The 14,221-nt window shown below is 38.6% G+C and overlaps 1 protein-coding gene across 1 annotated transcript; it reads left to right on the top strand.

The window, feature by feature from the left end:
• Positions 1 to 4,687: 4,687 nt before the first annotated feature.
• LOC100975100 (vomeronasal type-1 receptor 90-like) lies at positions 4,688 to 10,120 on the top strand. The gene has a single exon (XM_008958878.4). It carries the CDS (start codon positions 4,688 to 4,690, stop codon positions 5,420 to 5,422), a length of 735 nt encoding a protein of 244 aa, XP_008957126.1. The 3' UTR covers positions 5,423 to 10,120.
• The last annotated feature ends 4,101 nt before the right edge of the window (positions 10,121 to 14,221 follow it).

The raw sequence follows: 14,221 nt of genomic DNA, 5'->3' as shown, positions 1-14,221 counted from the left end.
ACATCCTCTCCAGCACCTGTTGTTTCCAGACTTTTCAATGATTGCCATTCTAACTGGTGTGAAATGGTATCTCATTGTGGTTTTGATTTGCATTTCTCTGATGGCCAGTGATGAAGAGCATTTTTTCATGTGTTTTTTGGCTGCATAAATGTCTTCTTTTGAGAAGTGTCTGTTCATGTCCTTCACCCACTTTTTGATGGGGTTGTTTGTTTTTTGCTTGTAAATTTGTTTGAGTTCATTGTAGATTCTGGATATTAGCCCTTTGTCAGATGAGTAGGTTGCGAAAATTTTCTCCCATTTTGTAGGTTTCCTGTTCACTCTGATGGTAGTTTCTTTTGCTGTGCAGAAGCTCTTTAGTTTAATTAGATCCCATTTGTCAATTTTGGCTTTTGTTGCCATCGCTTTTGGTGTTTTGGACATGAAGTCCTTGCCCATGCCTATGTCCTGAATGGTAATGCCTAGGTTTTCTTCTAGGGTTTTTATGGTTTTAGGTCTAATGTTTAAGTCTTTAATCCATCTTGAATTGATTTTCGTATAAGGTGTAAGGAAGGGATCCAGTTTCAGCTTTCTACATATGGCTAGCCAGTTTTCCCAGCACCATTTATTAAATAGGGAATCCTTTCCCCATTGCTTGTTTTTGTCAGGTTTGTCAAAGATCAGATAGTTGTAGATATGTGGCGTTATTTCTGAGGGCTCTGTTCTGTTCCATTGATCTATATCTCTGTTTTGGTACCAGTACCATGCTGTTTAGGTTAATGTAGCCTTGTAGTATAGTTTGAAGTCAGGTAGTGTGAGATGCCTCCAGCTTTGTTCTTTTGGCTTAGGATTGCCTTGGCGATGCGGGCTCTTTTTTGGTTCCATATGAACTTTAAAGTAGTTTTTTCCAATTCTGTGAAGAAAGTCATTGGTAACTTGATGGAGATGGCATTGAATCTGTAAATTACCTTGGGCAGTATGGCCATTTTCATGATATTGATTCTTCCTACCCATGAGCATGGAATGTTCTTCCATTTGTTTGTATCCTCTTTTATTTCCTTGAGCAGTGGTTTGTAGTTCTCCTTGAAGAGGTCCTTCACATCCCTTGTAAGTTGGATTCCTAGGTATTTTATTCTCTTTGAAGCAATTGTGAATGGGAGTTCACTCATGATTTGGCTCTCTGTTTGTCTGTTGTTGGTGTGCAAGAATGCTTGTGATTTTTGTACATTGATTTTGTATCCTGAGACTTTGCTGAAATTGCTTATCAGCTTAAGGAGATTTTGGGCTGAGACGATGGGGTTTTCTAGATATACAATCATGTCATCTGCAAACAGGGACAATTTGACTTCCTCTTTTCCTAATTGAATACCCTTTATTTCCTTCTCCTGCCTAATTACCCTGGCCAGAACTTCCAACACTATGTTGAAAAGGAGTGGTGAGAGAGGGCATCCCTGTCTTGTGCCAGTTTTCAAAGGGAATGCTTCCAGTTTTTGCCCATTCAGTATGATATTGGCTGTGGGTTTGTCATAGATAGCTCTTATTATTTTGAAATATGTCCCATCAATACCTAATTTATTGAGAGTTTTTAGCATGAAGGGTTGTTGAATTTTGTCAAAGGCTTTTTCTGCATCTATTGAGATAATCATGTGGTTTTTGTCTTTGGCTCTGTTTATATGCTGGATTACATTTATTGATTTGCGTATATTGAACCAGCCTTGCATCCCAGGGATGAAGCCCACTTGATCATGGTGGATAAGCTTTTTGATGTGCTGCTGGATTCGGTTTGCCAGTATTTTATTGAGGATTTTTGCATCAATGTTCATCAAGGATATTGGTCTAAAATTCTCTTTTTTGGTTGGGTCTCTGCCCGGCTTTGGTATCAGAATGATGCTGGCCTCATAAAATGAGTTAGGGAGGATTCCCTGTTTTTCTATTGATTGGAATAGTTAATAATGAAAAAATAGATCTAATCAAACTTTATCTTGTCCAAAATAGCATATTCTGTAATGCAAAATAGTGACAGGTTTGTTAATAGCTTCTTTCTCTCATGACAGTCTTTTTTTCGGATGTCTGATCAAGGCTGTTGACTTTATAATCAGCCTTTGGTTACTGGTCCATTGAAAGGTGTTGTTTTCCCTAACATCCATGATTGTGCATATCCTTTGGGGCTTACAGTATTAAGAATATCCTGAGATGAAAGTGAGAATAATGAAGATGAACTTTATCTGTATTATCTGTCTTCTGAGAGTGCTCAGGGGCTTCACCTTCAACCCAAAGGCAAGCTGGTTGCCAGATCTCATAGTGAGTGCTGAGATTCGCATTTAGATTTCTAAGTGTGTACTGCATCAAACAGGACCCGATTCCTACACTCAGATCAACCTATATGACCTCATGGATTTTTTCTTCTATTTAATTTCTCTCAGCGGTATACCATGTTTTCAGATCTCATGATTATTTTATGTTGGAATTGCCAGACTCAGCAAATAAAAATGCAGAGCATAGAGTTAAGTTTAATATTCAGAAAGAGAACAAGTAACTTTTTAATATAACTATAAAATATTTAAACATCTGCATGTAGTATTCCCATGCATAAATATTATTATATATTACATATATGTACTCACTTTTTTACTTATGTGAAATTCATATTTAATACTATTATACTTTATCTGTTGATCTCAATCCATAAGAATCATAGTCCTCCTCAGTGTCCACGCTCAGCACCAATGACCTAGAGTCCCATTGAGTAGAAGGTCACATAAGAATCATTTACAGAGTGGGGGCATGAATGAAAAATGGTGAGCTGGATGTCTTTGGGGTAAAAAGAGAAAATATTAAAATTATTATTTATGTTACTTTTTCTATTACATTTATTTTCTCTCTTTGTTAGATAACCTACAATACCTGAATAATAATAATAAAAAGATTCTGGTACATAGTTATTAAATAATTCCATATATGTTAGTGATTCATACTCAGATTTTGCTTTACTTGTACTGGATTGTGAACCTTATAATGTGAAGATCATTAAGACTTTCTGTCGCTATTCTTCTGGTGTTTCTCCTGAGTGCAATATGGCAACAGATTCCAACTGAGCTGAGGGTGCAAATGTATATTGTTGAGAACTATCAATTGGTTGGTTCTGTAAGTTGAAATAAATATGTCCCTTTAATAGATTAAGTGCTTGGATAAAAAGTAAAAATTATTCGCTGCAATTTTTTTTGATAAACTCATACGCATCAAGTGGTCTTAGAGCAATGTCTACCTCAGCCATTATTTTCTGAGTATGAGCCAAAAACACAGACTATCACATAATCTGCATTGCCTTACGTATTTACACTTAGGGACCAGTGTAGTTTTAAGTGACCTTGAAAACAATTGAACACTTTTACATCTCAGAAGAAAAAGAGTGTCTACAGATTTTGTTTCAGTATTATAGAGCTGAATTGTTCTACGCCAGTATTGAATTGATTTAATAAAATAATAATGCCAGCATCCAGAGCAAATAACAACAAGAGAACAATTTTCAAATTATTCAGTAAAATTTCAGAAAAATTATTTTGATACAGAGATCTTTCAATTAACATATGAAGAAAATTCCCTTTATTATTGAAGAGCAGAGTGTTTTTGAAGGTATGGGAGGGTATTTCTGTATTAAGTGAAGGCTCAAGAAAAAGATCTTCACATAAGCATTTTAATGTAAAATTGTGGATGCCATGAACTTGAGAAATGTGTTGTTCGTTCTCTTGAAAATTGAAAGCAGGGTTTTTAGTAATTCCTTTCTGAGATGATGAGGGCTTAGATAAGGAGTACCATATTAAAACTAAGCTTCAAGAGAACCAGGACCATTTTGAAAAGGTACAGTTAGTACAGCAATGTTCACATCCTAAACCCCACATCCTGTGAATATCTTAGCTAATATGACAAAGGAAAATTAAGTACAGATGGTGTCAAGGTTAATAAGCATCTGACTTCATGATAGATTATCTTCATCATTAGCAGAAGCCCTATCTAATTAGAAGGGTACTTAAATATGTAACAGGGAGGCAATAAGAAAAGCATTAGAGTGATGGGATATTGGATCGATTCACTGCAACTTTTTTCAAAGAATTTTTGGTGATTCTTTTTCCATTAGCACAAAGTTTACCTCAATTCAGTTGTAAAAGCATCCATGATTTATTTTATATGCATGTTATTATGGGTGGTGAAAATTAAACAAAAAATACAGAAAGTAAAGAAATGCTTTTTGAGGAGTGAGCCACGGGTACTATATGAGTATAGACAATGTGCACCCTACATAGGTGTGATTGTGGATGTGTTGATATTTGATATATATATGAGTTATTTGTTATAAAACATAATACTCAGGCTGCATTTAAAAATTTTGTATGAGATAGTCAGGGTTAATCAAGATAAATGGGTAAAATTAAAATGATAAGGTTGGTAATAATTTTGACTGTACAATAACTAACATTGATGATAAGAGGTCTATTGCTTTTTTTCAGATATATAAAATATAATTCCTCTTCATCATTAAGAGGATCATGTTCCACTTAAGGTACTACTAACAATCGCCCTTCTTTTTCAAGCTGGTAGTGGACTCACAGCCAACAACTTCCTCCTATTCTTCCGAATCTTCTCACTCCTTCAGGATCAGAGGCCTAAGCCCACTGACCTCATCACCTGTCACCTGGCCCTTGTCCACTTAGTGATGCTCCTCATTGTGGTCTTCTTGGCATCTCCAGACCTGTTTGAGTCTCTGTATTTTCAGAGTGACTTCAAGTGTAAGGCATTCTTCTACATGCACAGGGTGATGAGGAGCCTCTCCATCTGCACCACCTGCCTCCTGAGCATGCTGCAGGCTGTCGCCATCAGCCCTGGCACCTCCTGGTCTGCAACAATTAAACAGAAGTTCACAGGTTACATCTTTCACTCCTTCTTCTTCCTATGGGTTCTCAGTTTGTCTCTCAGTAGTAACCTGCTCTCCTCCACTGTGGCTTCTTCTAATGGGACCAAGACCAATGTGCTAAGTATCAGCAAATACAACTCACTTTCTTCCATAAGCTACATTATCAGGAGCCTGTCTTTCAAACTGCCACTGTTTACGAATGTCTTCTTTGTAGCAGTCATGCTGCTCTCAAGTGCATACATGGTAATTCTCCTGTCCAGGCATCAGAGACGATCCCAACACCTTCATAGAACCAACCTCTCTCCAAGAGCCTCCCCAGAGAAAAGGGCCACCCAGACCATCCTGCTGCTGGTGAGTTGCTTTGCGGTCATGTACTGGGTGGACCTTATTATCTCATCCTCCTCAGCTCTATTATTGGCTTATGACTTAGTCATTGTGAGTGTCCAGAGGCTTGTGGGCAGTTTCTATTCCACTGTCAGCACTTTCATACTTATTAGTTCTGATAAAAGAATAATCAAAATTTTGCATAATGTGTGACATAAATATAATTTTTTAATAAATTAGTTATAAAAATAGTCTGAAAAATAGATTCTTTTGACATTAGTTAAATTATCCAAGAAGTAGATGACTTGATATATAATTTAATGACACTTTTAATCTATCTAAATTCTTTTGAAACCTATGCTGCCAAAGACAGTGGTTTCTTGAATTTAATCTCCACCCTTATAGTCTCCTGTGTCTACAAGTTCTTTATCTTTAATTTTGATTCCCTAATTTTTCTATAAGAAAACTTTTCCACCTTCTTGAAGTGTACACTCAAGAAGGTCCTGTTGGTAAATACAATCTCTCTCCCTTTCTCTCTCTCTCTCTTTTTTTTTTTTTACTTTTTAAGATAATTTAGTTTACCCTTATTTATTAAAAATATGCTAGCTATGTATCCAATTATAGGTTGAACAATAACTTTTTTTCAGAACTGTTAATATTTATTTCTCAGTTTTCTGGGTCTGTACAGGCTGTAGAGATTTTACTCTCACCTTGTAGGTTATCTCTCCTTCTCATGGCTTTTAATTGTCTTCATTCTATTTGGTGTTATGCAGTTTGACTGTTATTTTGTTAAATATCTTTCTTTATTGCTGTCTTTTAGACACAGCACACTTCTGCATTTATGAGTTTGTACCTGGTTTTTAATTTTAGAAATTTGAAAATAATTATTTTATTAGTGTGATTTATTATTTATATGGACTTAAGTAAAATAATTGTGCTTTGTTCCTTCTCATTCTGTTACTTATATATGTATAATTACATTCATATTGCTATTATTTTATTTCTCTTACTGTATTTGGCTATATTCATTCTGTTCAATAGTTCAATTCACTAATCCAGTTTACTAATCCTCTCGTCATCAACTCAGTCTAATTTAATATTTAACTCATACATGGTATATTAATATGTATTTAAATTATTCCATTTCTATTTGACTTTTTTCCAAATTTGCTTGTTTAGTTTATAATGTTCTGATTATTTTGATATCCCCTTTTCCCCTTTTGCTTAAAAATTTAATCATATTTCCATATGCCTAGGTTTTGTGATGCCTAATTTCTTCTGACCCCTTTACCTGATGGCTTATTTTCTTCTGTCCTTTACAGTTTTTAATTTGCTTCTCACACAAATAAAGATCTCACATTAAAACAAAATAGTATGGCTTGGCTTGTAATTTTTGTTAAAAGCAGTAGTATATGTTGTATAAAACAGTATATTGGGGGTAAATAGTTTTTAGGTTATTGATGAACAGTTTTCCCTCAGATAGGCCTTAGTGTAGGGGTTTGTAGTCATGTAGATGAGAGACAGGCTGGGATTGAAATTTGTTATGGCAGCAATGACCTTCTGAGCACCAGGGAATTCAAATCCTTTTCAGGATACTTTGCCAATATCTCCCAGGTTTGCTATGCCTTCCCTTTGTGCCTTTTATCAGAGATGGTCTCATGCACAGCTGTATTTTACTGTCATTTTTACTTCTTTTTTTTGTTTTGTTTTTGTTTTTTTTTTGAGATAGAGTCTTGCTTTTGTCATCCAGGCTGAAGTGCAATGGCACAATCTCAGCTCACTGCCACCTCCCCCTCCCAGGTTCAAGCAATTCTCCTGCCTCAGCCTCCTGAGTAGCTGGCATTACAGGCACCCACCACCACGCCCGGCTACTTTTTGTATTTTTAGTAGAGACGGGGTTTCACCATGTTGGCCAGGCTGGTCTTGAACTCCTGACCTCAGGTGATTCACCTGCCTCGGCCTCCCAAAGTGCTGGGATCACAGGTGTGAGCCACTGTGCCCGGCCAACTCCATGTTTTTTAACTTGGTGGCAGGCGGTGAGGGAGTGAGGATATCTCTGTTGTTCTGAAGCCTCAGACAGCACTGTCAACTGGGGTGTGTGGTTACTGACATGTAAAGATTTTCCTGCCCATCCTGTAGATGCAATGCAGGGACAAGAGCACATTTCCGTTTCTCCCCCAGTAGTAGAGAGGCTCCTAGTCCATGTTTCTAACTCCCAGTGGAAGTGGGTCTGCAACAGTGCCCTGTAAATTAACGGTTTAGTTTATTTGTTGTTGTTGTTGTTTTGAGACAGGTCTCACTTTGTCTCCCAGGCTAGAGTGCAGTGGCGCAATCTCGGCTTACTGCAGTCTCGACCTTCTGGGCTTAAGTGATCCTGCCGCCTCAGCCCCCCAAGTAGCTGAGACTACAGGCATGTGCCACCATGCCCAGTTATTTTTTGTATTTTTTGTAGAGACAAGGTTTCACCATATTGCTGGTCTTGAACTCCTGGGCTCAATTAATCTGCCTGCCTCGGCCTCTCATAGTGCTAGAATTATAGGCATAAGCCCCGCGCCTGGCTAGGCTTCAGTTTCTTTATGGGAGATGCATCCGTGCGGAGATGTGGATGTTGGCCTTGTTTCTCCACCATCAGCTGCTGTGAGTTTTTTCACGGTTCCCTCTGGCTCATGTTTGGATGCTCTTACACTGCACATTGGGCCTTGTATTCTATAGGAGAGATGGGAGAGCTATGTCTCCAGAGTTGTAGCAGTGGGTGGGATAGTGGTCCCTCCCCATCAGCATTGTTGGGGAAGCATTCTCAGGATTCTACCCCATCCTCCCTGACAGGCCTTGTAGGGTTACTAGAAACACTCTAACAAAGGTGTAAACCTTGTGTCTGTAGACTCCAGGGTTTCACCTTCTCCTTCACCCACCTACACGTAGACACCAGGTACTACTTCAAAAGTTTTGGTTTGATTTTACCAGTGTACATGGTCTTTCCGGTGCACATAAAAGCCTGGGGCCTCCGTTACCTGCAGGCTTCTGCATCCCCTGATGTTGGGTTTGCTGTCTTCCCTGTGAATTCAGGTCTCTAAATGGCTCAGAACAAGCCATTCCATTCATTTGCAGTTTCTCCAGCTTTTTTGTTTGTGTAATGTAGGAGCAACTCTTTGTCAGGTGTCTACATCTACAAACTTAACTCAGAAGTTAATATTTTTAAATACATTTCTTTTCTATCATACTTTTAGTACTTCTCTACAATTACCTATGCTAATTGTTCTTCAGTATTTTTTATATTTGTATGTCTTTATCTCTCTATTTTAATTATTTATTTATTTTTTGAGATGGAGTCTCACTCTATTGCCCAGACTGGAGTGCAGTGGCATGATCTTGGCTCACTGCAACCTCCACCTCCCAGGTTCAAGTGATTCTCCTGCCTTAGCCTCCCCAGTAGCTGGGATTACAGGCATGTGCCACCACGCTTGGTTAATTTTTGTATATTTTTAGTAGAGACAGGGTTTCGCCATGTTGGCCAGGCTGTTCTCAAACTCCTGAACTCAGGTGATCCACCTGCCTCCTCTTCCCAAAGTGCTCAGATTACAGATGTGAGCCACCGTGTCTGACCTAGTTAGAAGTAATCTTATTTGTTTATTTTTAGTTTTGTTCCCTGGAATTTTGAGGTTAAATTCAAAATTTCATTGCTCAGACCAATGTCATGGGACTTCCACCCAACTTTTTTTTTTGTTTTTTGGTAGCAGTTTCAGAGTGTCAGGTCTTACATTTAAGTTTTTAATAAATTATCAGTTAATTTTTATATATGGTGTAAAATGAAGGTGTTATTTTATTGTTCTCTGTGTGAATACCCAGTTTTCCCAACACTATTTATTGAAGAGACTGTCATTCTTTATTGTGTATTTTTGTTACCTTCATCTAAAATAAATTAGCTGTAAATGCATGAATTTCTGAGCTTTTTATTTCACTCCATTAACCTATGTGTCTGTTTTTATGCCCATACCATACTGTTTTGGATACTATAGCTTTGTACCATGTTTCGTTGTCAAGTAATGTAATGTTGGCACATTTTTTTTTTTTTTAGCTGATATTGCCCTGACTCTTCAGGGCCTTTTTTGTATCATATAAATTATAGAATTTTTATCTTATGTCTGTAAAGTATGTCACTGATATTTTGATAAGAATTATATTAAATCTGTAGATTATCTTGTGTAATATAGACATTAAAAAATATTAATTCTAGAAATTCATGAATAAGGGACATCTTTCCATTCGTTTTTATTTAATTTTTGACCTCAATTCTTAAAGCTTTTTTTAGCTTTTAATGTAGAGGTTTTACCTTTTTGATTCAGTTTATTTCTGAGTATACTTTTTGTATGTATTATAGATGGAATTGTTTTCTTGATTTCTTTTTCAAATACTTTTACACAGTTTCTTGTTAGTGTATAAAAACCCTATTGACTTTTGTATGTTGAATTTATCTCTTGCAAGTTTACTACATTTCTACATTAGATATAACAGTTTTTTAGTGGAGTTTTAAAGGTTTTGTATATAAAATTATGTGGTCTGCAAAGAGTGACAAGTTAACTTCGTTTCCAATCTGTATGCCTTTGATTTTGTTCTCTAATTTCTCTGGCTTGGATATAGAGTATTGTATTGAATAAGATTGATGAAAGTGGGCATTCTTGTTGTGTTCCAGGTTTTATAGAAAAAGCTTGCAACTTTGTCTCATTTAATATATTATTAACTGTTTATTTGTAATACATGACCTTTAATTGGTTTAGGTGAATTTATTCTATACCTAATTTGTTGAGAGTTTTTTTCATGAAGAGATGTTACTTTGAAAAGAATTTATTCAAATATTTAAATGTTATACTTGGTCCTGTGGTGTGTCTTTCTAATCATAAGCTGAGACGTGCATCCATACCTACAGGAGGGCATAATGGCATCATATCTCATATTCTGTCAAAATGACCTGCTTTTGAAGTCTATTGTGAGTGTCTGACTCCATAAAATAAATTGAGGCCCAGGAACTGTCATCTGCTTTCTTCATTGAATTATGCCAAGTGTCTGAAAAAGTGCTTAATATATACATGATGAATACATAAGCCCTAACTCCCACCTCTTTAGATATATCTGACTGTGCCTTTCTCAGCACCCAGGGATATCCATTCTCTCTAGGTCAAGGACAAAGTCTAGCTAAAATGAAGCTCAATTGTCCTTCACAAATGTAAGAACAGGTTTGTCTTTTATATACTTTTCCAATTATAGAGGGACATGAATCATTGAGACATGAGAAAAAGCCTCTTGGGTGAAAGAACAGAAAAAAATATATAAATATGAACAACCAGAGCATGCCCAGCATCCTTTCCACCGAGCCAGGCACTAGGGATCCACTTTTCATGTTTTATGTCATTCATTCCTCACAAAAACCGTATGAGGTTCATTGTACAATTCTCTTCAGAGATGGAAACTGAGGCTGATAGAGATGCATTGTTACTCTGAAACACAGTAGCTGGCAGAGTCACCACTGTGCCTTGGAGAAAACAGATGTTTGTCTACTGAACAGCTGGTCTGGGAACTGTGGAGTGGTGGTGAAGTCCTGGTAAAAGTTCAAGAAAATGGTAAAGAAGAAGATAGTTTGACTCCGGAAGCCTGCTGCCAGGGACTGCATCAGCTTCTCCCCAGGCCTGGCTTGGGGGTCGGCTTCATTCAAATCTCTAGGTTCAGGATAGACTCATATTTTTACTTGGGTGGGTGTGTAGGGGGGACAAGAAGGCACATACAGTCAGTGACGAGACCATGAAACACCAGAGGACTGGAATGTGTGGCTCAGACCAGGAGGTCCCCATCCTTTGGAGACTTGTACATGTGGAGGATATAGATGTCCATGGTGAAGAATTTTTTTAGGCTTCCAATGTCGAATTTGATGTGGAGGTAAAGAATAATTAATCCATTAATAACTTCAAGGCATCTTCATCATACTGTATCAGCTGTAGAACAATAGCACTCTCCTGTATTAATAATCTTTATGAAGAGCACTATTTCAGAGAATTCCCAAAAATCATTCTCAATGTAGAAATGAGAAAACACAGGCTTTGTGATATCAAATGGCTGCTCCAAAACACATGGGTCAGAATGAGAATCTTCCACGGTGAGGGTTGCATGAAATTTCTTCTAAGCTACCTGAGGCTCAGTCTGTTCCTGACATAAAGGAGAAGGCATGGGGAAGCCACATTTTCTCTCTGTTTTAAAGACAGGGCACAGGGCAAGAAACCCAGCACAACCGTTTGGACTTAAAGCAACATAACTGGTTTTTCTAACCTCAAAGGGAGAGAAACAGCTACAGCAACCCCACACCTGGCAAAAGTGTCCATGATGGGAAACTCCAGGGTTGGAGAAAGCCCATCAGAGGGCCAAGGATCTGAAGAGATAATTCAGTAAACAGAAAACCCAAATAAGTATAAAACAACTGAAAGGTAACTCAAACATACCAGTTGGAAAAATGGAAATAGAAACATAATTTTCTTTGCACATTGATACCAGCTTGTCAAATAATTCAAAGAAGGTTAACATCCAGGGGAGTCTGGATCCAAAATGGCAGATACATTCAGAAACTCCTGTTGGCAGTGTACCTGTCACAGCCCTTCTGGAACACAATCCGGCTTAGCTATTCACACTTTACATATGTCTATTCTTTCACTGAGTCATTTCTTTCCTGGGAGACTGTCATCTACCAGGGATTAGTACATGTTATGAGCTAAATTGTGTTCCTTTCCCAAAATTTACACATTCATGTTTTAACACCTAGTGCCTCAGAATGTGACTATATTTGAACATATAGTCTCTGCAAATGTAAGGTTAAGTGAATTCATTGGGTCGCATCCTAATTCAACATGACTGGGGCCCTCATTGGAAGAGGTAGTCAGGGCACAGAAAAGCACAAGAGAAGATCTTGTGGACACAGAGATAGAAGATGATCATCTGCAAGCCAAGGCCAGGCCTCAGAGAATACACCCAGCCACCAGCTTCTGGTTGGATTTGTAGCCTCCAGAACTGTGAGAAACTCAATTTTTGTTGTTAAAGCACTTCAGCCTGTGTTACTGTATTATGGAAGCCACAGCAAACTGTCATAGCCTATTAGGACACACATAAGATGTTCCCTGAAGCATGAGTGAAATGGAAATAGAATTTATTATGTCACGCTCCATCAGCATTAAAAAGCTAAATTACTGAGAAAAAGGCTCTCCCTTATGAACTATTATGAAGACATATGAGGGCACAGCTCCTGCCCAGACGGGGCTTCAGGGATGAGTTCTGTGAGATGACTAATGCATAGAGTAACATAAGACACTTTTCTGTGTAAGCTCCGCTATTTGGATAAAACCCTTCTCTAGTAAGAGTGTACATTTTTAAATCTTAGAAAAGTTCTAGCAGAGAAGGCATTGAAGCTGCCTGCTGCAGGAGGTATCTGGGGTGGGTAGTTAAAACAATAAACATAGTAGCAACCTGCAAAGATACTCGTGGCCTAGTGTAAAGTAAAAACAACACAAAAGTGTTTTCTTTGATATTCCTACAAGTATATGACTGGTGACTATGCACCTAAGTTGTTATTATGGACTAATGGACGCCAGATTCCTTTGGGAAGGGATTGTGGGACATTTAATTGAGGAAGCTCTAAAACATTTTCGAGGGAATCCTCATATTTGGGTCTGGATCTTGGGCCTTCCTTGGTCTTTTAGGTCTCTTTGGAGACTCCACCTTACCCACTTTCACCCCAGACCAACCCTGCCCATGGTTGTTGGCATGGTGCATCTATCTGCTCTTTTGTCCAATGAGATAAAGTAGCTGGACTCATCAAACAGCTCCTCATGGATCTTCTGCATGCAGCTCAGCAAAGAGAGTGCCTGGAAGCCTGGCCAAGAGGTGTCAATGGCATGCCTGGCTTTCCCCACAGGGGACACCCCCATTAGAAATTCTCCCCCCCAGATCAGGCACAAAGGAACATATGCATTGACCTCCTGCCAAGGAGAAAATGAGATGACAGCTTGAAGTTTTTGAATAAACATCTGAACAGATAAAGGTGGTCCCCAGCACTCAACTTTCTATCCTGCCAGCCATAACCTGGGGTATAAATTTGACAGACATGTTAGCTTCTCAACAGCTGGAAACCTGCTCCTGTCAGAAAAGGACCCATTATCTCTTTCTTTCCCACAAGACATGGTGCTGAGGAGAGGTGTAGGGCTACCCAGATGATATCAAAGATGAAGCTTGGCCTGGATGGACCTGCCCTGCATGGCCTTCTGTTACCTATGGGTGCCCCCTTCCAGAAGAGCCAGGGGTGAGGAATGAGCCAATGTCTACATCATAAGAAAATGCTCTCAGTTCAAGCCTTCCTGAGGTGAGAGCCTCAGAAATCCACAGCAGGAAAAACATCTTGCTGTCTTCAGAGTCTTCTTACTAAACATAGGGCTATCTCTAAAATGAGGGTCCCAGTTTACCAGAGTTCTAAATTCCCTTGGAGTCTGTAACTAAGGAAGTGAGGTCACTTCAAGATTCCATCACCTGGGCTCCTTCCTTCAACAAGACCGACCCACAGGCCCTGCTGGGCTCCTGACTGCTCACCCTCCTTTCCCATGTAAACTCCTCACCTGTTCACAATTATGAGAACACAGCCCCTAGGCCCCTTTCTCAGCTTCCTGAGAAGAGCTGGATGTGGTCGAGGACCCAGGTTTGAGACAGACCTGGGTCAGAACATCTTGTCTTACTATTTCTGTGACCTTAGACAAGTCAGTGTGTTTCAGGACCTTCTCTGTCACCCAACATGCACAATGGTAACAATGCTAGAATTTTCTTCCTGGGAAACTCATCAGGTGTATATGAGGTAAAACTTATAAAATCCATGGTATGGCATCACAAGTAGATAATGTGCAAACTTAAAGATGCAAAAATTACCATAAGGGGTGGGAGGTGGCATGATATATAATTTAAACAGGCCTGCGGTCCAGCAGTGTGATCTTG

The sequence above is a fragment of the Pan paniscus genome, chromosome 18 (genome assembly GCF_029289425.2).
Source record: "Pan paniscus chromosome 18, NHGRI_mPanPan1-v2.0_pri, whole genome shotgun sequence".
NCBI classification, from domain to species: domain Eukaryota; kingdom Metazoa; phylum Chordata; class Mammalia; order Primates; family Hominidae; genus Pan; species Pan paniscus.
Note: the sequence above shows the minus strand (reverse complement) of the source record. Positions and strands in the feature narration are given on the sequence as shown.